The sequence below is a fragment of the Fringilla coelebs genome (genome assembly GCF_963513975.1).
Source record: "Fringilla coelebs genome assembly, chromosome: 3".
Lineage (NCBI taxonomy): Eukaryota > Metazoa > Chordata > Aves > Passeriformes > Fringillidae > Fringilla > Fringilla coelebs.
Genome location: NC_140030.1, coordinates 41,846,283 through 41,870,476, shown reverse-complemented (window position 1 = coordinate 41,870,476; position 24,194 = coordinate 41,846,283). Strand labels below are relative to the sequence as shown.

Below are 24,194 nucleotides of genomic sequence, written 5' to 3'. Positions count from 1 at the left end.
AATATAAAAACTGAAATTCAAAGTTATACTGTTTAAACGAATGTCTTTAATAGGTAATTCTCTTTAAATCTAAGATTTCTTTTTAAATATACTGAAACTTCTTTCTCTGTGGGATATGGGAAGAATATTAGGCTAATAGAGGTGCCTTGATGTCAGGCTATGACATTGCTTGCTGTAATGAGTAGTTCTAACAAGTTCTTTGGTCGATGCTGCAGTTACAGGGGTTTGCACAGTCAGTAGCAGCATATGTGTATTTCTTTTAAAATCAGCATAAATGTTGATATTACTGTAAAACTAACTGATTTTAAAAAGGTTTAATATCTTTTCCTATTTTCCTATGCGTTCTTAGCTGTCTCTTTTTTTTTTTTTTTTTGTATTAGCATTTGTGATCTCTTTGTCTTTCCTGAAATTTTGACTTCATTCTGGGCACTGAGAGAAAAGCCCCACAACATTCCTTTTTCCGTTGACTGTGAAAATCTCCTTCAGTTAGCTATTAGGATGCTTTAACATGTAATCCAGATCAAAAAGTTTACTATCAACAGCTTCCCTGGATAAGAAGATTTCAATTTGAAATCTCATTCATTGTATCAAGTATATTTGGATATTGAATAGCTGTGCTAATCATAAAGAAACAAATTATCAACTTCTGAGACATTTGAGAGGGAAAAACAAAAACAAACCCAGTATGATTGCTTTAATTTTCACAAGTTTGGGGGCCAGGACTTCATTCTTTGTACTTCAGTAGCACAGCCTACTACCTGCTTATCATTTTTGCCAGCAGTTGTTTTCACCATGTGTAATCAGGTCAGGTGTATATTAAAAATGTGTGAGGTATCTTGAATGGATAAAGCTCCCTTTTCTTCGTTTTTTTCTGTCATTTAAGGCTAAAAGGCAGGCACTACCTAGGCACTACCTGGTTAGAGGTGAGCACTCCAGCAAGAAATATTCAAGTCAGCATAACTGCTCTCTGCCCTAGCCCCTTTTGAGCCCAAAGAGCTTGGTTGCTTCAGCCAGTTTTCAGCTGCTTTCAATCCCTACACCCCTAGGTCTTGCTTGCTTTTCCAAAATATGCCAGTTAGTTCTAGTGTACAGTGTGTAACCTTATGCAATATGTTCACAGTAAGACTGTAGACAATTTTTCAGGCATCTTTTTTGTATAAGATGCACCAAACCATACTGACAAATGATTCTGATCATTTGCAGTTTTAGTACCTTTGTATGAAAATGATATGCTGACTAAAAAATAGTGTTTAAAGAGATCCTATCTACTTAGCATTTCATTTGTCAGGAAATAGTGTAGCTACAGTAATTATTAGCAGTGAAGAGTAATAATTGAAAAGTTAATAACAATTGGAAGGGTTTCTGCATTGCACGCTGACAGTCAATGCTGCTTGTTGATCAGTTGTACTTTGTATTTCATGGTGATTATATTGTCCTCCAACAGGCTTGATGCTGTTCAGTGATTGACATTCTTTTAGAAAACATTTGATTTCTTCTACAGTAAATAAAGAAAGTAAATTTTGCAAGGCCCAGTGAATTGTATTTTATTTTAGTTTTTTTTCTCGCAATCACACTTGACTGTTCAAAGTTCATCATGAAGTGCTATTCTTCAGGATTGTAAATGAAGGATGCAGTCTTGGTTTTTTAAATGGTTGGAGATTGCTTTAAAGATTCAGACCATCAGAGAACACCCTTTGTAGTTGTCTTTACTGAAATAAAATTCAGAACAAAACCTGTAGTTCACAGTTATCCTGTAGAATAAATATATGTGCTTTCTTCTGGAATTGCTTGATGTTTTTCCTTCTGAGTATCACTGTTAACTGACTGTGTCTCCTTTGCTCCCTGAGGATTCATGTAATTTTTTATTCTTTTTTTTGTAAAACAGTGAAGGTATAGAATATCTTTGAACTGTTATTTTTAAAAAAAATTAAGGGTCTGACCTGTTATGATTGAAAAAGTACATTTTCATAAACACCTAAAATGACAGAAAACATCACTGCAATATTGGAAACTGTCTCACGATGTCTCTTTAAAAATAAGGTTAGAATCAGTGCAAGTAAAGAGATTCACCAAGATATCTTTAGATGCTTGATTCAGATTTTCATTTAGTGGGAAAAATTTTTAATTTCAGTTCATATTCTTGATTTCATTTATCTTCAAAATAATAAAGCTTTTCAAATATTTGTTTCATATGGTTTGATGGAATTGTTTAGGTATATATGTTGGCTATTTCAGTTGTCATTCACTTTCTGCTTTCCAACTCCTCCAAATACCATCATGTAGGCAAATTTCATTGGGCTTTATAACAATTCCTTTAGGTTATTTGCACAAGATATAGAGTCATTCAGAACTGGACAAAAGTGTTTTTGCATTGAAGCTGGTAATGACATCTAATTAAGATGAACTGGGAAATAATGAGTAGAATGGGCACACACTTTTAAGACTTTTAAATGAAAGAGTAATTAGAAGAAAACCTAAAGAGGGAGTGATTTCAATTGGATCTGCATTCCAGTAATCCCACATACTGAGGGCCAGAGGTGCTTTGAAGAAAACAAAATAAGTTAAAAAGTAATTAAGCATACTTCTGGAAAGTTGTGGAGATTTATTTTTCGAGAACTGCCAAATATTTATTGCCATATATTTCTTTCTGTAGTCTAAGTTTGATTACATGTATAGTCAGTCTCTGTTTTTTAGCATGTCTTTTAAATCTTTTATGGAAGCCTTTGTATCTGCAAGATTAGTTGTATCTTCTTTTATCTTGGTTGTTTTGAATTCATCTTAAGATCCTTTGAGCTGGAATTTCAAAAGTTAGACAAGAATCAGAAGAATCCTGCTTGCTGGGAATCATTGTCTTGTAGGAAAGCATTTTGTTGTATAAAGGCACAAACTGCTGCTCTTTAGAATGTACAGATACCATTGCATGTCACCTTTATCAAAGTAAAGTTAGAATTTTGCCTGAATTTGGCAAATCTCTTTTCACCAACTCAGTTATTTCAGAAACTTTTTTATTGTTGCATCAAAACAAAGAGAAACTGATTATAGAGTTTCCCAAAAACATAAAAATCTGAAAACCAGTATTTTTTTTCCCCACAGCTGAGATTTTTTTGAATGAACATCATATAAATATGCATTTAGATAAATCTTTCTAAATGTACCATGTTGTAATTTTTGGCTTATTTGAGTAAAAAACTAGAACTAGAAATTATGTATTATGCTAATGGAAACTAGAGTAACAACATCATGTTTTTGACAAGTGTAGAGTATACACAAGCTGGGCATGAACTATAATGAAAACTGGTAGTTGACAAAATTAAGCTTACTGTGTATTGTGAATTTAAAATAAAATTGCTAAAAATATGGGAGGCGATTTGGAAGTTTACAGTTTGTGAGAAGATGCTGGAAGAATGCAGATAGGAAGACGTCAGTTTTAGGAGGCTTGTGAATTTCAGTGCTGAACTATGAATTCTTAAACAAATCAATGTTCTCCATTCCACCTATCAGACCTTCATCTCTGGACAATACCAGTGCAAGTAGATAAAGAATTAATTTTAGCCAGAAAAGGAAAAAATGAATTTTTTTAAAATTTTTAGAACTTGAGAAACATTAGAATATTGAAACATGTTTGAAGTATTACTGAAAATAGCTATTTGTATGTATGTTTTGCAGTATTTTGATGGTTTGCCACCTCTGTAAGAAAACTGCAGAAGGGATTTCAAAATTTTGTATACAACTCATCTGGTGAGTCTTTTCAGTGACAGAAGGCAGAAATCGTGAAAATATGAGTCGCTGAAATGGATGACAACATAGGCCAGCCAGAAAATTCCTTAAATATGGGGAGACTTTGATGAAGCTTAGCAAGGGTTCTAAAAAAACTGTTAGCAAATTGTCCATGTTTTCCAGTAGATACAACAGGAATACAACCAAAATAAAGTTTTCATAGCTAAAACTAATAAAAAAAAAGAACAATCAAAAAATATCTTCAGACAAGAAAAATAAGTACTTATTACCTGGGGAAAGATGATACGTGTACATCTGCTGATTGCCTGAACTGAGCAAAGAGCTGAAATAATCCACCCTACACAGCAGCAAAATATTTGTGACCAGAAGAGCTTGCAGCATCTTGGTTCTTTGAGGGGTGATGTTTGCTGGTTGCTGCTCAGTTTTCACTTATAGTGGGTTTTTTTTTCCAAATAAGGAAATGTAAATAAAGATCTTGGCCAGCATTTTTAAGAAGCCTTCTTGATTTCTGCTAACTACTCTGAGGATCTGTCCTTTTCTATTGGGGATATTGTATGAGCTATGAGTGCTAACACTATGAGATGAAACTTGAATTTGCTGTCATTATTGCTGTGTTTAAGGTTATGACCTCTAGGTAGTAATTAATGTGCTAGGGATTCCTCTCTGTCTTTTTTACTTTTTCTAAGACAAAAAATGTGACTTGCATATTTGGAAGTTTTGAAATATTGAGAACTGTTGGCAAAGTGCTAAAAACCTAGTACTGGAGGGCAAACCCTGAGGTTCTTGAATTTGGAGTATCAAAAGCATTCCAAGCCTTTCAAAACTCTCATAATAATAATAATAATAATAAAAGCTGGAGAATCAAAGGCCGTTGCATCAAGGATGAAAAAAATGCTGCACATTTTCTTTCTGTGAGGGTACCTCCAGCTTTGATATGCATGAATTTTGTAATCAAATGTAGAATTCTAGGGCAAAGTCTTTGATTCTAGTGATCACTTTTTCCAAGTATTGTGCTCTGTATGTTTATCAAGGACAACATTCAGAAATCTGAAGTATTTGAAGCTGTTAATATTGTATTTCCCTGCTTTCATTTAAACTGTGGTATTGCTGAATAATGGAACAGAGCCCTAGCTGGTTTACAGTTGAAGGATCTCATTGGAAAACATACTAAAACTAATGGAAAATAGACTGTTTGCTTTGGAGTAAGCCCTGAGGACACAACTTAATACAGCACAAAATAGTGTTTCATAGAGAAAACACAGCACATTGTTTAATTTTTTGCAGGTGTGGATATTCTGCAAGCTTCTGGAACTGAAAGCAATAAGAAAATGCAAATTTGTCCCAGTGATTAAAAGATTTAAAACACTTACATAGATACACCAGTATAGAGATACACCAGTATTTAGATATACCAGTATTGCATATAATTCTTTTAATGATCCCTTACACTCAGAATTTATTTTCTGGGCTTTTGTTCAATTGTTGCAGCTTAATTAAAAAGTGTTTTTACTGCCTTGTAACGTTGAAAACATACCCAGTTTCTTCCTCCATTGGCCTGTAGTTACAAAACAGCTGTAATAGTTATTTTCAGGTATTTCCATAGATTTTGTTCCTCTGAAGAGGCATATTCTTTGAAGTAACTACTAAGATCTCTTGTCTAAGGAAAATATCCAAGATGATTGATGATTGTCCTTAGAGACTTCTGTACTTTTTAGAGTGCTGTACAGGTCTACAATTCTTTGATTCAGCATCACATATTTACTGAGTACTGTCACATTTACTGAGTTGGCAGTCATAGCCTTATTTAGTAATTTTTCCTGCCTGTTCCAGTTTCTTTAAATTTCAGATTTTCAAACTTGTGAGGAAAACAGATATTGAATGAAAACAGATATTTTCATAACTAAAATAATAAGAAAAGGGTGAAAGATAGCCAGAAATACCCAAGACTATTAATAAGCCTGTAAAAGGATAAGTGATAAAGTGATACTGAAGAACATAAATAATATAGCTAGAGCATTTCAGAAAAAAACCAAGCTCTGTAAGGTGCTGTCCATACACAAATTCATGTTCTAGGTAGAAGCTTCATGGTTTTCGTCATGAAACAGAACTAGTATTAGTAAATAGTTGAGAAATAATTTAATCAAAAGCAGTATATAAGGTCATTTTAGTTATGTATATATGAATTCCAACTATAAAAAAGGCTTTGGTTTAGGGAGAAATAAGAGACTACAGGAAAATTATGCTGTTACAGATTGAGCCTAGAAACCTCTTAGTTGGAATTTAAAATATTTTCAAAGTATTTTTCTAGTGTGGAAATAAATGTGTCCTAGAATAAGGGAGGTGAAACATATCAGTTACAATTTTAAGAAAACAAAGCAAATGGAGATTTTTATTTCATTTTTGGAGTCATAGTTTTCAATCCTGAGTATTAAGAGCCACCTTGTGGCAGTACCTTCTAATGCACATAAACGACGCTGATTTTATGGTCGGCAAAGGCCCTTGATCCTTGTTTCACTTCGGAGCATTTTGGTGACTGAGAATTAAAATGCGTTCGACTTCCAGGCATTTGCCTGAGGTGCAGCACTCTTCTCGACTTAAAAGAATATTCTTTAGATTTGTATGAAATTTCTAAGATAATTTTTTTCTTATTCACTTCTTTAGTCTTTCCTTTTTCTCTTCTTGCATCCAGTAATAGATGATATTATAAACACAGAACAGATAAGGTAGGAGTGTAATAATTATAATTTGTCATTTACTTGCATGGTACCAATGCATATTTACTTATAGTAATGTAATACAGGCTGCACTCACTTTTTCTTAAAAGATATAAAAATTCTTGAACAACGCATATTTTAGGAAGCTTAAAAAATTTACAGTTTTAAGGATTTATTTGTCTATGTCTTTTAGTCATTGTTTTGATTACCAGAATAACACTTAATAGTGAATAGGAAAAGTCCATATTTGTATCTTTCAAATATATATATATATATATATATATGAAGATATATATGAAATTAGCTTCCAGCATCAAAACAGGGATTAGATGGAGAAGATGCATGAGGATTAATTGATTACACTTGAACACAGATTTGCCAAAGGGTTCTATGAGTTTCTGTCTTTTTTTGAGAGATAAATATCAGCTTTTTTTGTGACTGTAAAGGGGCTGATGTAATATGGGAGTTCATGAGTTAAAGCCATAGTCTAGATTTCCTTGAGTTCAATTTTCTGTTCTGTAATTTAAAGTATATGCTGTGTGTAATGGTGGAGGTTGAAAGAGGGCCAATACTCCACAAAGCATTTTCTTGTGGGGTTTTGAGGGGGTAGGAGTGACATTCCTCATAAAGCTTATATTTGCTTCTGGTATTAATGGAAATCTCTCTTCCTCTATGACTGAATTTATACTCAGGAATCTCAGACAACTTTGAGATTTCACAGTCAACTCATTTTATCAAATACAAAATAGTCAGGAATTTTGATTTTAAACTAAAAATTAAACCAATAACTGTAGAAAATTGGACAGATAAGAAAAAAAATCACTTAACAACTCTTATCCTTTTTGTTCTTAGGGAAAAATTAAGATTAAGTAGGCATTTAATCCCATTATTTATCTGACCACAGTTTGGGAGCATTTTGGTTGGAGTATGTTCCTATCAGCTTTGTCACACGGACAAAAACTGGGTTTTGTCATACTTTGAAGTAGCACTATGACCTGAGTACTGAGTCTGGTGATGCCAGACTGTGAATTTGTGCACCTCTTTGTCCTTTGCAAAGGAAGGGCCATAGGAATGCAATTTTAGAGTTGCATAATTACATTTGAGGGTTCTAACAAGTCTGAAGTGAGTTTGTGATAAATAATGTCCCCTGATTAAGTTGCCATTGTCATCAATAGAAAGGATGTAAAGTCTCCATTCCTACTTTTACTATGATGTTTCTTAGTTCTGTTATGTTCAGTATTTAAAACACAGTATGATCTGATTAATTTTAATGTATGAGTATCAGAATAAGCAGAGATTAGTGTGAAGGCAGATAATTTAAGTTCCAATTTACGTGGAATATTGAGTGATAATTAAGAGCTATTACTGATATGTGCCATCTGGGAGTGTTGGGAAAATGCCACCTGAGTCAGTTACAATAGAAATTTGTTGCAATGGAAAGTTATTTGAAGGTCTAATTTGTCTTTTATTCTTTCCAGGATAATTCTTGTTCATTAGTCTAAATTTGAAACATGGAGTGCTTTTCTGGCTGAAATTATAGCACAGAGGTTTTAGGAGGCTGCACATGGTAACTACAAACGCGCGATGTGTCTGAGCTGCTGTTGCACTTGGTGAAGTTCAGTGTGCTTCAGGCAGTGGAGCCTGAGTTCATCCACGAGCAGACATGGCAGGGAGCAGCAGCACTGCACAGGCTCTGCTGCCTGATTCCACAGGCTGTGCAGGGTGCTCAGATCTCTGTGTAGGCATCTGCAGGGTTTTAATCTCAAACTGAACGCTGCCATACCAAGCTGATGTCAAGTGGCCTGTCTCAAAGGGTCACTGAGTTGCTTAGCTTTTACTTAGAGATTTCTCTGCACCAGACAGCATTAGCTAGCCCTCTTACCTTTCATACTAGCAGCCTGCAAATTAAACAAGTATGATGAAACGAACTTCTTAGCTTAAATGATGCCTTCTTAAAGAAGAAATAGAGTAGGGAGTATGTTCTAGGTTGATCTCATGAATGAAAAGGCTATGCCCAGAATTACAAGTCATCAGTCCATTTCTATAGGTACTATCAGAAAGACTATCTGATAATATTATAGAAAACAGGCTCAGCAAGTTTCTCCCTAGCAAGTGGTCAGTGGGGTTAGCAGAGATACAACTGGTGTTACAGGTCAGTGTAGCCCCTATCTTTCCATTCCATGTAAAATTTCTTTGACAACAGAATTGGTAATTCTATATTTGGCACTCAAAAATCAATTTTAAAAAATTGCTGATATCCAAACATAAAATGAACAGAAGGAGATACCTTTGTTGAATAACTTCTGACATTTAGACTGGAATTCACAAAGGAAAATATTCTTAGATATGTAAACCATTTCCTAAAGATAAGTGATGATATGATATCCAGCCTTGCTTTGCAGCATGAATATGAGCCAGCAATGTGCCCAGGTGGCCAAGAAGGCATCCTGGCCTGTATCAGCAATAGTGTGGCCAGCAGGACGAGGGCAGGGATCGTTCCCCTGTACTCGGCATGGTGAGGCCACACCTCAGATCCCACCTTCAGTTCTGGGCCCCTCATTCCAGGAAGGACATTGAGGTGCTGGAGCAAGTCCAGAGAAGGGCAACAGAGCTGGTGAAGGTCTATAAGGAGCAGCTGAGGGAGCTGGGGATGTTCATTCTGGAGAAATGGAAACTTGGGAGGGCATTATTGCTCTCCACAGCTGCCTGAAAGGAGATTATGGCTAGGTGAAAGTTGGCCTCTTCTCCCAGACAACCTGTGAGAGGACAAAGGAAAATGGCTGCAGGTTGCAAAACAATTTCTTCACCTAAAAGGTTGCCAAGCATTGGAACAGGCTGCCCAGGGAAATGGTGGTCTTACCATCCTTGGAATTATTGAAAAAATAATTGGATGTGGCACTTCACAATATGGTTTAGTGGGCATGGTCATTTTAGGTCAAAGGTTAGACAATAATCTTGGAGGTCTTCTTCATCCTTTCTGACTCTGTATTTATATTATTACTTATACATGATGTTGTTTACATTCATTTTATATACAATATAGCATATTTTACGTGCGTTTGCAAAGTGCAAAAGGAGAAAAACAAGTGCAACTAAAAATTTTAAAACTATGTGTCACACTGATTCTAACTAAAAGTTTGTTCAGAGGGCAGGAGTCAAAGATTCTTCACTCTTTTAATTTTGATTTTAATTCATAATTCAGTATTACCATCTTGAAGCCATGGAGGACTGATATCCTGGTGATAACCCTGTAGTATGCATGTTTTACGTAATGCCTCAAACATGATATTTGCCTTGGCGCTGAAGCATGGTGTGTGGTTCAGTTCTGTACAGATCAAGTGGTTGTCTTTATCTAGGAAAGCTACTGATGTGTTTTGAATGTGTTTGCAGGGATATCTATAGAACTCTCTTATGTAAGTAGTATTAGCTTTCAGTCTTAAAATAGGAAAATATTTTTTTTTAATGCGCTTTTACTTCAGTCTCGGTTATTTTTTCTACTTCAAACAATAAAAAGATGCTCTGTTCTAAAATGTTATTACTTCAAGTGATAAATTATTTGGGCTAATATATGTACTAATAAATATGTACACAACACTGCTTTAAGACAAGGGTTGGCATTGTCTACTATTTGCCTTATGGGGATTAGAGGTCTCACCACCACAAATGCAAAAACACTTCTGCCTTGGCTGGGGGATGCAAACCTGACCACCCCCAGCCCCACAAGTGGCCAGTTGCTTTGAATCACTTACCTTTCACATTTCAGTCTCTCACAGGCTGCTCTTAAAAGAAGGTGGAGTTGTGAAATGAAAAGCTCATTTAAGAAGACTAAATGCATGAAGGATGTAATGATTTTAACAGATATGACTACTAATTTTACAGAAGAATGTTAATATAATTAAAAATATTAAAGAAAATGAAGCTCATAGTGTGGCATCTGACATTTTTGAACAGTCATTAGCACTAATGTATGCAAGATAAGTAAACAGAGTGTGAAAAATGGAAATTAATGAGGGTTGGAGAGGGACTGTGCAAGCAATCTGCACAGCAGCTCTCCTCTCACCTCTTTTGTGCTGCTATGTACTGTGTTAAGTGAGAAAGTAACAATCTCCTTACCTCTTCCCATACCAGATAATTTGGTCTCCATGGTGTGTTTGATATGTGAGATATTTTCTTATATTTCCCCAGAGATTTACCTGCTATGTAAGACAATTAAAGTTAGCTTGATGAAGAAACTGTATATCCTGCTTTAAAATAACAGTAAATAAATTACAATAGCTTAACAATTGCAAGCTCCTCAGTTTTGCAGGATGTTTCTAATCTTGTTTATAAACCCCAAGGCAGATGGATAAATTAAGATCAATGCAGTATTTTTTCCTCCCCAATCTCTGTAAATATGTTATAAAAATTACTTGAACAAGAAAATGAAGTATTCCTTTGCTCAAAATATCAGCCTTGGGTGGGAGGTATACGTGCTAGGTTATGTAAATGCTTAAAGAACTGTAGATGTAGAAAACAGTCTTTCAAACCATATTTAATTATACATAAATATGTTCATCTCTGTGCTTTCTAAACTTTACAAAGCAATTATCTTGCAGGCTTCATGAAATATCAAATAAAATGTTAGTAGGTAACATAAAATACTGGTACTATAATGGCTGAATTTGAGGGGAGGGTTTTTTTAAGAGAGAAGAGTAAAAATACCTGATTTTTTTTCAGTAGAGTTTGAAACTATCAGGGATCTTGTAACTTAGCAGAGGTCTGTGGGAAAATACCCTACATTTGAACAGGATCTGGGGCAAAATTAAGCTGTTTGGAGGTGACTGAACAATGCTCATTTGTTGCATCTGCTGTTTTCCTCTGGCAGCAAGCCTAATAGCTGCCTCAGTTTAGCTGACCAACTGACTCCAAATTCCCAAATCTGCTGGCCATAAGAGCATAGTAATAGAAACCTTCTTGTTCTGTCACTTATTAGGTGCTGCTTTTGCACCCTTTCACTTGCATAAAGACATCATTACCTTTAAAACTGATTTTGAATGATGTTCAATAGTCCGCAGTCTTCACAGTTGTGCACTGGATTTGCAGAACGTAAGAGTAGTCTGCAAGTAATTTGGAATAAAACTAGTGAAAAAGACAACATCATTGTCAAGGTGTTAGTAACAACTGGATGGCTGTGTTGAAAATCAGCATAAGCCTTACAGATGCCATTTTTAAGATGCTTTTTTTTTGTCCTGAGGGTGCAGGGGAAAAGTTTATGAAACCATAATGCAGTGAAATAATTCTGGGAGAGATGAGGTTAGGGAAACCAGATGGAGCAAGCATTTGAATTGGGCCAGAGGCACAAGGAATATAAAATTCATAGGAAATCAGGTTTTACTGGTCTCACCCCTTAACGGTCTATTAGTTTCTTAATAGATTTTTTTGTTTGTTAGTACTATATCAAATAAAGCAAGTAATTACCACGTAGTATAATTAATCAGATGTTACTGTATAAACATTGCAATATGAAAATACATAAACATGTGTGATCCTTCAAATCCTTTAGAGAGCTCTGAAAGCTGCTTGTCTTGTGAGATTTAACATCCAACAAACCTGAACTGCAAAGGTTACTAACGAATCCCTGAAATTCTTCTGTAATAGCAAAGGCACAGAAGGAATAAAGTTAAAATGTCTTTAGTTCTGACACTTATTTAATATTAGCAATATACCAATTAAAAAAAAAAACCTTTAAGTGATGTTAGTTACATCATGAATTTTCTTGTGGGTTTTCATATTACACTGGTAGCAGTGAAAAAAGCTTTGGTTTACAGTCTTGCAGATGGTCTGATGTTCCAGTTCTTTTTTGTTTTTTTCTTGTTAAAATTCAAGTTACATAGTTCAAGTCAGTTAATGAGTGGTGAATATAATTGTGATATTTTTTAGTGTAGGAATTTCTGTCACTTTTACTGACTGTCAGTTTTTTTTATTGTGCCTGCATAGTATTGTTAGGCTTATCTTCCATGCTGTGTAGGGGAGATATTAGAAGAGTGGAGAAACCAAGTCACAATGCCTAATCAAAAGACATTTAATATTTAATAGTGTTCATCTCCCTAGAAATTACTTTCCTGGTTTAAGATAAGGTTCAGCTTTTCATGGTCATGCGTAATGATTTCAGTCTACAGCTATTTAAAAGCCATGTAAACTATTAATTCATACTGCACATGCCCCATTACCTATAAGAATTGTGAGAAAAATTCCATTCTTCTGGAGAATCCTCAATCTGTCACTTTGCATAGCTGTGAATTTTAGTGGACATTTGTGGTTTAGTTACGGAATGAGAAATACGCCTAATGTTCACAAAATATTTTTCTTGCAGGTTTAATAATGTCTCAGTCAGTATAGCCTTTGAGGAGCAGTTGCAGTAAAAATAGTTATGATATGTATTAAGTAAGGTGCAGCAGTACTGGAAAGAACTTTAAAAGACTTTCTGCTTTCGTTGTTTCTCGCTAAAAATGCATTCAGTCTTGTCATGGCTCAGCAGAGTGGCAATTTTGAGTATTACAAAGTAAAAGTTGTGTTCTCAAATATAACAAATGTTTTTATAAACACCATGCAGTATCGCTTTCCTGTTGAGGCAGAAATATTGAAATCTTTGCACAGTTAAGCACAGCAACAAAAGGTTTAACTAGGTCTCCAGAGGTTGTCAGTATTCAAAGTGAAACCAGTAAAAATTCATACTTGCATGTCATCAAACTCTCTCTCCATCAATTTCTTTCCATGCTGTGTATCTTCCCCACCAGCAACACCATACTGAAAACTTCTGCTGTCAGCAAAACAGACCAAGATTGATGTTTTTTTCATCTGTGTACTCCAAGTGGTTAGTAAATATGGCAACAGGACTTACTGTCTCAAAGGCTGTAGACAAATAGGTACTTTGCTGTATTTCACACATTTCATACAGAATGAGAGTGGTTGAATTCTAAATTGATGAGACAGAAAGAAAGATTTTGACTAGAATTATTTTGCATGCAATTTAAAATTGTGATAGTATATAATTAATTCAGTCTTAATTGATATGCATTTTCATGTTGTTGTTACACTGTTTTGACACTTGTCTTAATTTGAGATTATTTAGTCACAGATTGGTGTCACAGATTTGAGGAAGTCCAGATTTTCAGCACACTGAATCAGTACAAAAATTTCTCTATCATTTTATTTTACTTGCTATAAACAAGAGAAATATGCTTATCATTGTAAAATATATAAAAAATGTTGTTATCTTCAGAGGTGGTGCTTAAGCTGGTGGTGATTATAATGAACATTTCCTTTCTGTCTAAATCTACTCCTGGAATTGTTTTTCAATCTAAGTTCTTAAACCCTTTTATCTGAGAATCAGTAATTTATTCACTTTTAAGACAGGCATTGCAGTTTGGCTTGAAGTAAAATATTAGGTTACTTTGGTCCATGTTATAAAATTCTGGCTCAGGTTGAAGTAGTGTATTGTCTATACAAATAGTTCATTTTTTTGCTTTATAGGGGTTTTTTTAGGCAGTAAGTGAGGCAATTGGAAACTATGCGTACATCCTCAGTGTCTTGTCCATCCAAAATCCATCATTTGTGCATGGTCAGATTTGCATTCGTATTTCTTTCATTTTTGGCTTGTCTGTCTGGCTCAAAAATGCAACATTTTAAACATTATACTACATTTCCTTTGCTTCTCTGATCAGTGAGGTCTGTAAACACTTCTGTCTAATGCATTATAGATTACAGACCTGAGGAATCAAAGATTACATTAAATGCTCTTGCACAAATTTTAAAATCTGAAGGCTGTTCCTCCTTTTCCTGCAGAATAATTCATTCTCTATGAACCATGAAACTTTTCCAATGAAAAAAAAATGGGGCTGGTATGATGTAACAGTGTACTGTGAAAAGAACACACTGAAAAAAGCAAGACATTTCTGGACACCATACCAATCGTTTCTTTAACTGGTAGTCATCACTCCCTAAGGTACCAACCTTATGCTGTAAATAGGTTAGGATCAGTGGTAAGGCTGGGACAATAGAAGAAAAATCTGCCAGAAATTCTGCCTTAAACTTCCTTCTTTTGTGAATCAAAAGGAGAATTAAAGTATAATTTATAGGAATTCTTTTTAAACTGTTCTGATTGGAGCAGTCCCACTACTCTCCTTCTCCTTCAGGGGTGTTTTTAAAGCACTTTACAGAATTAACTGAGATGATATCAGTAAATTGATCAGACAGTAACTCATAGCTTTAAAAAATTCTAACTTGGATACAGTGAACTTAAATTTCCAGAGGGAGACAATTAGATTATTGACTCTTCCAGGAGAGATTTAAACTGATTCACATTTGTTTGTTAGAATTGCCATCTTCAAATAATATCTTGCCAGATACCAACTAGTTATATCCCAGTAAAAGAATAAGTGCTGAACAGAGGTACTACTTCAGGATAACTATACAAAGTGAATATTTAGATACATTTAAAAAGTGAAGGTGTAGCGAATGAGCACATGTACTCATTATGTAGAATAGCATATTGGGCAGCCTGCATCCCTCCAGAAATGGTCTGCTGGGTCATTTGTGTCATCTTGGTGAGGAGAGCTCTCAGCAGTTTTTGGGTTCTTCACAGGACCCAGCTGCAGGATGAGCAGTCAGTGAAGCTAATGCCTCTGTTCCCAGGAAAGAGCAAGGCAAGTAATCTTACTGCTACCCCAAAAAATGCTGCTTTATCCCAGAAACAGCTGCTGATAATTGTTATGCAGACAATGCAAGTGGAGTAATACATATAACAGTTCCAATTCATAAAAGGGCAGTCCTCAGGTAAAATCATTGTACCTCAAATGCTTACTGTTTTTCTCCTTTTATACTCAAATCTGCATTTCTCCATACAATTGTTGTCATAAACTCTCAGATAATGTTACTGCTTATCTTTCATAGTATTTTCTCTAGGTTTCATGTACTTCTCTAACTGCATATAGAGGAGTCTCATGTTTTCCCCTATAACAAAAAATTACTGTATTCTGAACTCATATTTTAAAAAAACCAAACCTCTAGTGATTTTATTTACACCATCCAAGATCTCTCTCCTTTGAAACAGAAGTTGAAAATAAAAGAATAAAACTTATATATAGGTAAATTAATATGCAACATGGATGTAGTAAATTCTGAAGAGCAAAAATGGGGAATGATCATGCAATCCTTTGATCATTTCTTTCTGTTTCTCTCATACTTAGTTCTTTTATTTTTACGAAACAGCAATAAGCCCTTGGATGGACTCTTCAACTTCCATTTGTTGTTCTGTTTCTGTCAGCTGACCTTGACTTCTGGAGCAGATGGACACTTTTTCCATGCTATCCTGATCTCATAAATTTTGAAAGACAGTCAGTATTCTTAAAATGAGCCAGCAGAGTAGATTCAGCAGTTTTAGTAATATGAATGAGGCAGCGGAGACTTTTGTCTTGGTGGGAGTTAAACAATTTAGGTCTGCCTACAAATTACATTTTTGGATGTCCTGAGCAAAGTTACAAAATAGTTACTTGGGTATATTTGACCTGTATTCATCACACAGTAATAGTACTAATGAAAACTGCTGCTCATTGAAGGGTGCAGCAAAAGATTCCTTACTTTATTTGGGGTAGGGATCTTTGATGTCTGTGCTATCTGAGCTCCAGCACTCATCAAGTGAGGCTAATGAAGCCTCAAAATTAAGAGCTGCTACTTTGCAGGGTGTCAGGACATTGCAGAGAATGGAGGGTGGGAATAAATTGCTCAGAATTGCTCAAAACAGTGAACAAATATAATGGTGCATTCTGAACCAAGTGCAAGTGCTGCCCTATAGTGAACTCCACAGAACGGAAATTACAATGATTGAGTCAAATGGTCACGAGCATGAAGTTTGCTGTAGTAAGGAGATCGTGAGAAAAATGCTAGAATAGCCTGTGCCATTTTTGTTATTGAAAGAAAATACATGAGTCAAAACCTGCTTTGTTAGTGGGAAAAAACACCCAAGTTATATAGTAGGAAAATCCACCCAAATTCAGAATTTCAAGCAATATCTTAAAATGAGCATGCATAAAAGAAAAATGAGTAATCTACAGAATGAAAAAAAATTACCATAGCAAAGTGATCTACTTTGTTTGTCCTAGATGAGGGTAACAATTGGAGATTTAAAAACAAACCCACAAAACAAACCATAAATTCATATTTCACTTATCAAGAAGCAATCTATTGGCAGCTGTTTCTCATAATCAAGCTTTATTGCTCTTTTTTATCTTCTTTGTATATAAAGTAAAAGATATCTATAGGCCTACTAAAAATCTCATTCTTTGGTTCACTCTATGAGTATTTCAAAGAGTGAACACCTTATAGTTGTTATGAATGATGATTCCTTTGTGATACCAGATGCATGAAAAGGGTAAGGAAGGGTGTTAGCTTTTGTAAGTCTTTAGTAGAAAAGTTGGATTTCTTTTTTCCTGGTATGTATGCATCATTTCTCATTAAAATTAAGAAAGACATTTTTCTATGTCTAATTGTCTAATCATATTTTTCATGTGTCTTAAACAAGAATTGCATGAAATTCAAGACATTTAAAGGAGAAATATAGGTTGCAGCAAGCTAAACTGGGAATTTATTTAACACATACTGTTTTAGATGCTCACACACATGTAAGCAAAGGTCATAAATCTACAGCTGTCTTGAGCAATAAGAGAGGGGAAAGAAAATCAATTCTAATCAGGAGACCTGTGCTATACCTCATAATAACAACTTCTCCGTACACCTGAGGCACTTCGTAACATTTTTTAAATTTTAAGTAAAACATCTTAGTTTTAATCTGTAATAGAGCGAGGTGGAAGCAATATAACTTTTTATAGTTTCATTTCCTTTATTTAGTAGTTCTTGGTTTTGCTGTCTCTGGAACCATTAAAATCCCAATTAAATACAAGGGCCATGCTCTTCATTTTCACAAGAGTTTAAAAGGTTCATTCAAAAGTAGATATGCTGCCATTAAATAATATGTTGTGTGGGCAATCCTTCAAGGCATCACTGAGATATGGAAATCAGTTTTTTATTTTATTTTCTCAGGTGAATTTTATAAAATTGGATTATATCATTGTTCTTGAACTAACTTGCCTTGTATCTTTGTAATCTAAAGTGAACACAAATTATTGGAAGAAAATTAATTCTGTTTCTGTGCAGTTAATAGAATCATGCAGAATAACTAGCAACTTTATTTCCTCAGCATTTGGTATTTTCCTATGTCAAAAGTGAGCTGTGGTTTTTTTCATTTAAAAAAGTTCATCATCTTCTGTCTTGGAAAAAAAATCATATATTTCTAAACCTGTTAGCTGTGTAGACTGGAAGTCTAGCACTTCACAGATTCAATAAATAAACCTTTTTTTAAAATTAAAAATTAAAATTTAAAAATTAAATATTTCAAATATGTTGTTTTAGAATGTGTGGTAGATTTTAGAACTAGGTTTTTGTTCTTTCTAAATGCAACATGTGAGTGTACCTATGTATTTTTGAACAGTTTGGATTAAGCTTAAGCTTGTCAGTATTGAATTATAGCCAGACTAGCATTGCCATATCTTTACACGTTTTCTGTCACAAACCTTTCTCCTTCCTCTTCTTTTTACTGTATTCACAAGTTCCTTTCTTTTAAATTGATGAAATTGTACTTCCTAAAGCCATAAACAAATAGTTTTCTTTTATATATAGTACACAATTCTACTATTCTTAGCTTTCCATTTGTATATTGCCCTGTCTTTCCATACATTAAATGACATAAGCGATCAAATTACGAAGGTATGAAGTTTTTAAATTGTGAGCAAGATTCTGCTTTTTAGCTAAGATTATAATATTTAAAGTGTCATGTTTTTTATATTGAATAATTGTGGTTTTTGAAAAGTAGATACTTTAATGCATATAAAATAGGCATTTGACACCAACACAGAAAGTTCTTCTAAAAAAGTGAATTTTTTGATGGTTGTTTAATCACTTATTTAAGAAAAGAGCTAATTCATAGTTAAATGCTTACACCAAGTTCCAGATATAATCAAGAGCAATCCAAATTTCTGTGTCACAGTTAGGTATGCAGTTGAAGTGAATTTTCCACAACCTTCTGTGAATTTTGTTGTTGGTAATCAGTAAAGGCAAAGCCTGGTGCATCTGTGCTCTTTATGAAATATTTGGTTCTATTTGTTAGCTCATGAAGAATAAGCTTCATGAACTGCAGGGCCACTTTATCAATTTATTATTTATTCATTTTTAGGCGCTACAGCAGTTAATTAAATTTGCCAAAAAGTCATGTGTAGTTTAAAAGCTGAATTTGATTTCCTTTAAACGAATAGTAAATAATTACTGCTAAAGCGGGAAAGATCAGATATTGAAAAGCTGGATAATTGAGAAACTGAGAAATGTGTTTTTCCTACAATATTTTTCTTTTCATGTCCTCCTTTTATAATTGCATTCCCATCTCCCTATTTATTTCTGTGTTTGCAGAGATTTATTGTTCATGTTTGGCAGTTTGCCAGTACTGCGAACCATGTTTTGCTTTGCTTTACCCACTCTGTATCCCATAAATCAACTTTCTGGTGGCTGTGTGTCAGGAAATGGTAAATATGAAGAGATAACATCAACAATAAAAACACTAAAAATCTAATTTTATCTAGAATTAATTCACTATAATACGAACGGCTGAAAATAGTGAGAGTTAAATACTACTTAACCTTCATGTGGTTTGGAAAAGTAGAGATTCTCCCTGGACAAAGTTAAAGAAATCTGGTTTAGAAAAAGATTAGAATTGTCATCACCATCGCCCTTTTGGTATCATATTTAGTGGCAATTGATTTTGGAAGGCAGTTAGTGCAGCAGGTAGGAATGTGGAAGAGACAGGCAGAAAATCAGAAGTGTTTGTGGAAAATTAGGGAAGTATATTATTTTTTCATAACTTAGTGTTCAGTACAGATGAAGCGTGATAAAGCCAGCACCCAAAAATAATGCTCACAGAGTTCATACCCTGCAGGAGGCTGGAGGTTTTGCAGGCTGAGATCCCAGCCTCCTGCCTATGAGAAAGGGAAAATGAGGGGCAGATGAACCGTTTGATTCTTTACTATGAAATTATTGATTTAGGCTGTGCTGCACCCTTGCAATGGCTGGTGGTGGGGAAGGGTGTCCCCTCCTTCATGGTAAGTATAGTGTGTGGCCTGGTGCCTCAAGCCTGCCCAAGCTGCCTCCACAGTCTGAAAGAATTTATTTTAAGGAAAAACAAGAGAAATCTCAGTTTCCATGTACTCACTGTTGGTTACCTAGAATCTCCATTTAAGTGAAACTACCCTTCTGTACAAAGATTAAACTTCCTACAGTCTTTTATAGAATTAAGGGTATTCTTCAGAAAGTATAGTATAGAAGTACTGCAAGTATAGAAATACTAGTATTTCTATAGAAATGCAAGTATAGAAATACTAATTTATAGAAAATCATCTGGCCTTGGTGGAAAGTCCAATCTTAGAAGAAGTAGTTTCTTTCTTATGACTCATAATAATGTCCAAATTTTACCTGTATTTTTTTTAATACAATACTTCTTGTGCTGTAATTAGAAGTGAATTTAATTGTTAATCTTGTCCACTCTAGGTACAGAGATCCAGAAATAAGCAATTACGTGAGCTGTTTCCTGATGGATTTAGTATTCATCACGCAGGAATGCTGCGGCAAGACAGAAGTTTGGTTGAAAACTTGTTTTCTAATGGACATATCAAAGTCTTGGTTTGTACAGCTACACTTGCTTGGGGTGTCAATCTGCCTGCTCATGCTGTTGTTATTAAGGTAAGAGCTTCCATACACTGCAAAGGGTTATCTGTCTTAAAACAAACCTGTGAAGAAGTATAGATAGCAAGATCTCTTGTGAGTTTTGGGCCTGGAAGGGAAATATCTGATTGACTTGAAATGTTATTTATATCTCATTAAACTGATTCTCTCCAGTGGGAGTCTAGTTTGTATAGTAAAGATTTAAATATATCAAAGATTATGAAAGGATTAGTTAAAGTACACTTCTGAAATCATACTATATTTGCCTAATTTCAGTATTCAGCTCATCAGGATTATATTCATGTGTATTTATGTTAATTTTTATTAACTTTTCCTCAACCAGGGAACACAAATATATGCTGCAAAAAGAGGCTCCTTTGTTGACCTTGGAATTTTAGATGTCATGCAGATATTTGGTCGAGCTGGACGGCCTCAGTTTGACAAATTCGGAGAAGGCATCATTATTACAACTCATGATAAACTCAGTCATTACCTGACTCTTCTTACACAGCAGAACCCAATTGAAAGCCAGTTTCTTGAAAGCCTTGCAGACAACTTAAATGCAGAGGTAACCTTTGATTTGTTTAGAGAAACTAGCAAACTTTAAAGGATGGACATTATTTGAAACAAAAATGCAATATTCTCACACGATAAAATTTTCATTGTACATATTTTATTACAGTTAGTGTGTAGGTATGTTTGTTTAAGTGAACTGCTACATATGTGAAAAGGGGGGATCTTTTACAAAATATAGTAGGTATTCAAAGTAGGATGGAGGGTCAAAATACAATTAAGATAAAACTGTAGCAATGGAGTATTTACCTAATCAGAAGTGATTTTTTAGAATTTAGTAGATGCTCTGCATAACTGAGAAGTAAAATCCACAAAAAATTAAAGCCTGTCATTCTGTATGTAACCAAATTCACATATTTGACTGCAGCATAGGAAGAATAATGGACTTGGCTTTAACTTTTTTTTTTCAAAGGCACTAGACATTTTTTCAGGTTGAAGTCAAGCATTTTAGCTAAACTGAAATGTCCAGTGACATACAACTGCTTATCCTTTTGAAAGATATGAAGTTTATTTGGTCTATTAAGAATAGCCTTTTAAAGATGCTTGTTATTTTATCTGCACAGTTCTTACATATTTGCTTATTTTATCTTTTCATCACTTTTTCAATTTTCCCATCTCTCCTTCTACCACACACAAAAAAAGGAGAAAAAATAAATGGAAGGCATACTTGCATTGGGTAGATAAATTGCTCTCAACCATTTCCTTTTGACAACACTTAATGATCCTTGAAATAGACACCTCTGAATATTCTCTAAGTGGAACTGGATGGATATTCAGTTATTTAAAATTGCATAGATTGCATAGTAGCAGCTTTACACATTAGCAGTAAAAATTTACTTCCTAAAGTTGATTGTGTAAGTCAGGAATATTTGTGGTTATTGTTCAGCACCACAATAAGTCGGGAGAGAGTGATCTGGTTTTGGGATACTGTGTGCCTTTTCCTAGGAAAGAATCCAGCCATATTTCATAGAAGAGCTTTGTTCTTTTTTTTGAGACACAGGAAGCAGACAGTGAAACAAGGGTTGGGTAGGCTTTCCTTCACAGCAGAGGAGTTTGCTACATTTTATAAAATATTAGGAAGTTAGTCTTTTTTTTTTCTTATTTTGTGTAATGATAGTAATCTGAAAAGAACAGTGTACTCATAGCTTTAAAATTACCCCCTATTCCATTAAATGATACAGTTACAGAAGCTGAAGATGCAATCAGAATTTTGTTAATTACAGTGATAAATTATTGTTAGTAGAAATAGCAATGAAGCACAATAGTATAGCAAAGGCATGAAAACAACATATGTGACATTACTTATCTTCCTGTCACAACATGCAGGAAAAATTAGTACCTGCCAGATTACAGGTAACCAATACTATGAATACTGACAAGGAGCTATTGTGTCAGCGTTTTTTGGAAAGCAACTTTATCATTTCCTTATAATTTGAGTCAGTCTAAACTTCTGTGTATGCTGACTTGATCTAAGATAGTGGGATTCTCTGAGAAAGATACAGATGGTTTAGAAGAAATTTGTAAGTTTATCTGGAGATGACTATTCCAGTATGCTGCACCATTCTGGAAAAAATAAAACATGTTTTAAAATATATGCTGTCATATGATTAAGTATGTAGTCTTAGGAAGCACATTCAATTTTAGTCATCTTCTGCCCTTTGGTAGTAACAAAGCACTGCTATGGATACAAAATATATGGGTTTTCGCTCATTTGGTACAGAAATAAAGACAAGTATGTTGATGACAGCTTCTCCATAACAGAGCCTGTTGCTGGCACCAGGAAATCTGCACTGATGGATAATAAAACAACATATTGTAGGAGCAGAATCTGCTTTTATTACAAGTAGTTCAGGAAATCCAAATGCTTATTCTCTAGTTGTAAAGAGAAACAAATTAAAGGCCAGAAGCATTGCTGACACTGCTGAATTGCTTAAATTCTTAATTTGTTCTGGACACACCAACAGCTGAAAGAGGAGCTGATAAAATGAAGGCAGCAGTTGGAAGTATGAGAAGACTTCATGTTTCCACAATATGAAATTGCTTTTATCTAGACCAGGTCTCTTGGCAGAAGTAGGTAGATGTTAAGAATGATTCAGATATTTATGGTAGTACAGCATTTAATCCTTGCCACACAATTGCTAAGTGGAATCCAGGGCCTTGAATTTTATACCTAGATTTACGTGGTACATGAGAGAAAATTTGGGCAATAGTGCAAAAAAATTGCAGTATTTCTAATCCCCATATAAAAAATAATTCTCTAGAAGCAGGAAATTTTCAGAGAGGATGGGCAAAGAAATAAATCAGTTTCAGTGAAAGGAACCCACCAACTTTTCTGTATGCTTCAGGAGAGAAGAAAAGAAAATCAAGATTATATGACAGAGTTTTGTGAAGTAATAAATGAAGTAATATGGCAAAAGATTGCATCTCTCCTGGGACAAGAACCAGGATGTTTTGGCTGCAATGAGCCAGTGGCAGGTTTAGAAAATAAAATTGTGTCAACTGGATGGTTAAAGAGTGGAACTTTCTACAGGGAGATGTTTCTAAACAGAAAAGTACTTTAAAAACAGTCCATAAATGGAATAAAAATCCATTTAAAGATATGAAGTGCAAAGCCAAGACTAAAGACCTTGAGATGCAATAGTTAAAGAATTTGGGAGAAATGTATTTGGTGCTTCTTCCTCATTGCTGCATTTTGCCCTTCAGCATTTGTTGTTACCTAACCTCAGAGACAGCTGATCTTGATGCTTCAGTGCTTTTGTTCTTAGGAGAACTACAGAGTGGGAAAACCTGAAATATATCCAACTTTGTTGAGTTGACACCAAAATTAAGATTTTGAATATGTTTATCAGCATGTCAGTTCACCGTTAACTCTCTCCTACAGATCTGAATTTTGGTTTGGTTTTGTGTGTTTTTTTCCTCCTAAAAATTAGCAGAATAGTAAATGATAAGTGATGATCAACGAAGGCATGGAGATGCCCTTTTCCTTTTTTTTTGCTGAGATTTTGCCAATGGGCATAATAATAGGATGTAAAAGGGAATAAAACAGTTAGTTAAGGTACTTAGCTGAGAGGAACAAGTCCTGGGGCAGTTGACCAGCTGGCAAACAGAAAATACCTACGGCTGTCTTTTCTGGAAATACAGGAAGAAAGATAAGATGCAGGGGATGTGGTTTAATTAGACCATAAACTTTAACTTATCTGGGAACTATCATCAATAGCTCATACGATGCAGGTCCCCATTCCTTCCCTAATGGTTTCCACCTGAAAGAGCCCTCCCTGACAACCACAGCTGGACTCCAGCTTGTTTGCTGGGATGACTCCTTTCCCCAGAGAGCTTAGGAAATGATTTGCAGTGCTGGACAGTGGGTAT

At 34.8% G+C, this 24,194-nt stretch overlaps 1 protein-coding gene across 1 annotated transcript in view; it reads left to right on the top strand.

The window, feature by feature from the left end:
* Positions 1 to 24,194, top strand: part of ASCC3 (activating signal cointegrator 1 complex subunit 3) — a 251,253-nt gene that overhangs the window by 132,028 nt on the left and 95,031 nt on the right. The window contains exons 15-16 of the mRNA XM_084201554.1: positions 20,079 to 20,270; positions 20,596 to 20,820. Of these exons, the coding sequence (XP_084057680.1) occupies positions 20,079 to 20,270; positions 20,596 to 20,820 (417 nt within the window). The remainder of the gene's footprint in view (positions 1 to 20,078; positions 20,271 to 20,595; positions 20,821 to 24,194) is intronic.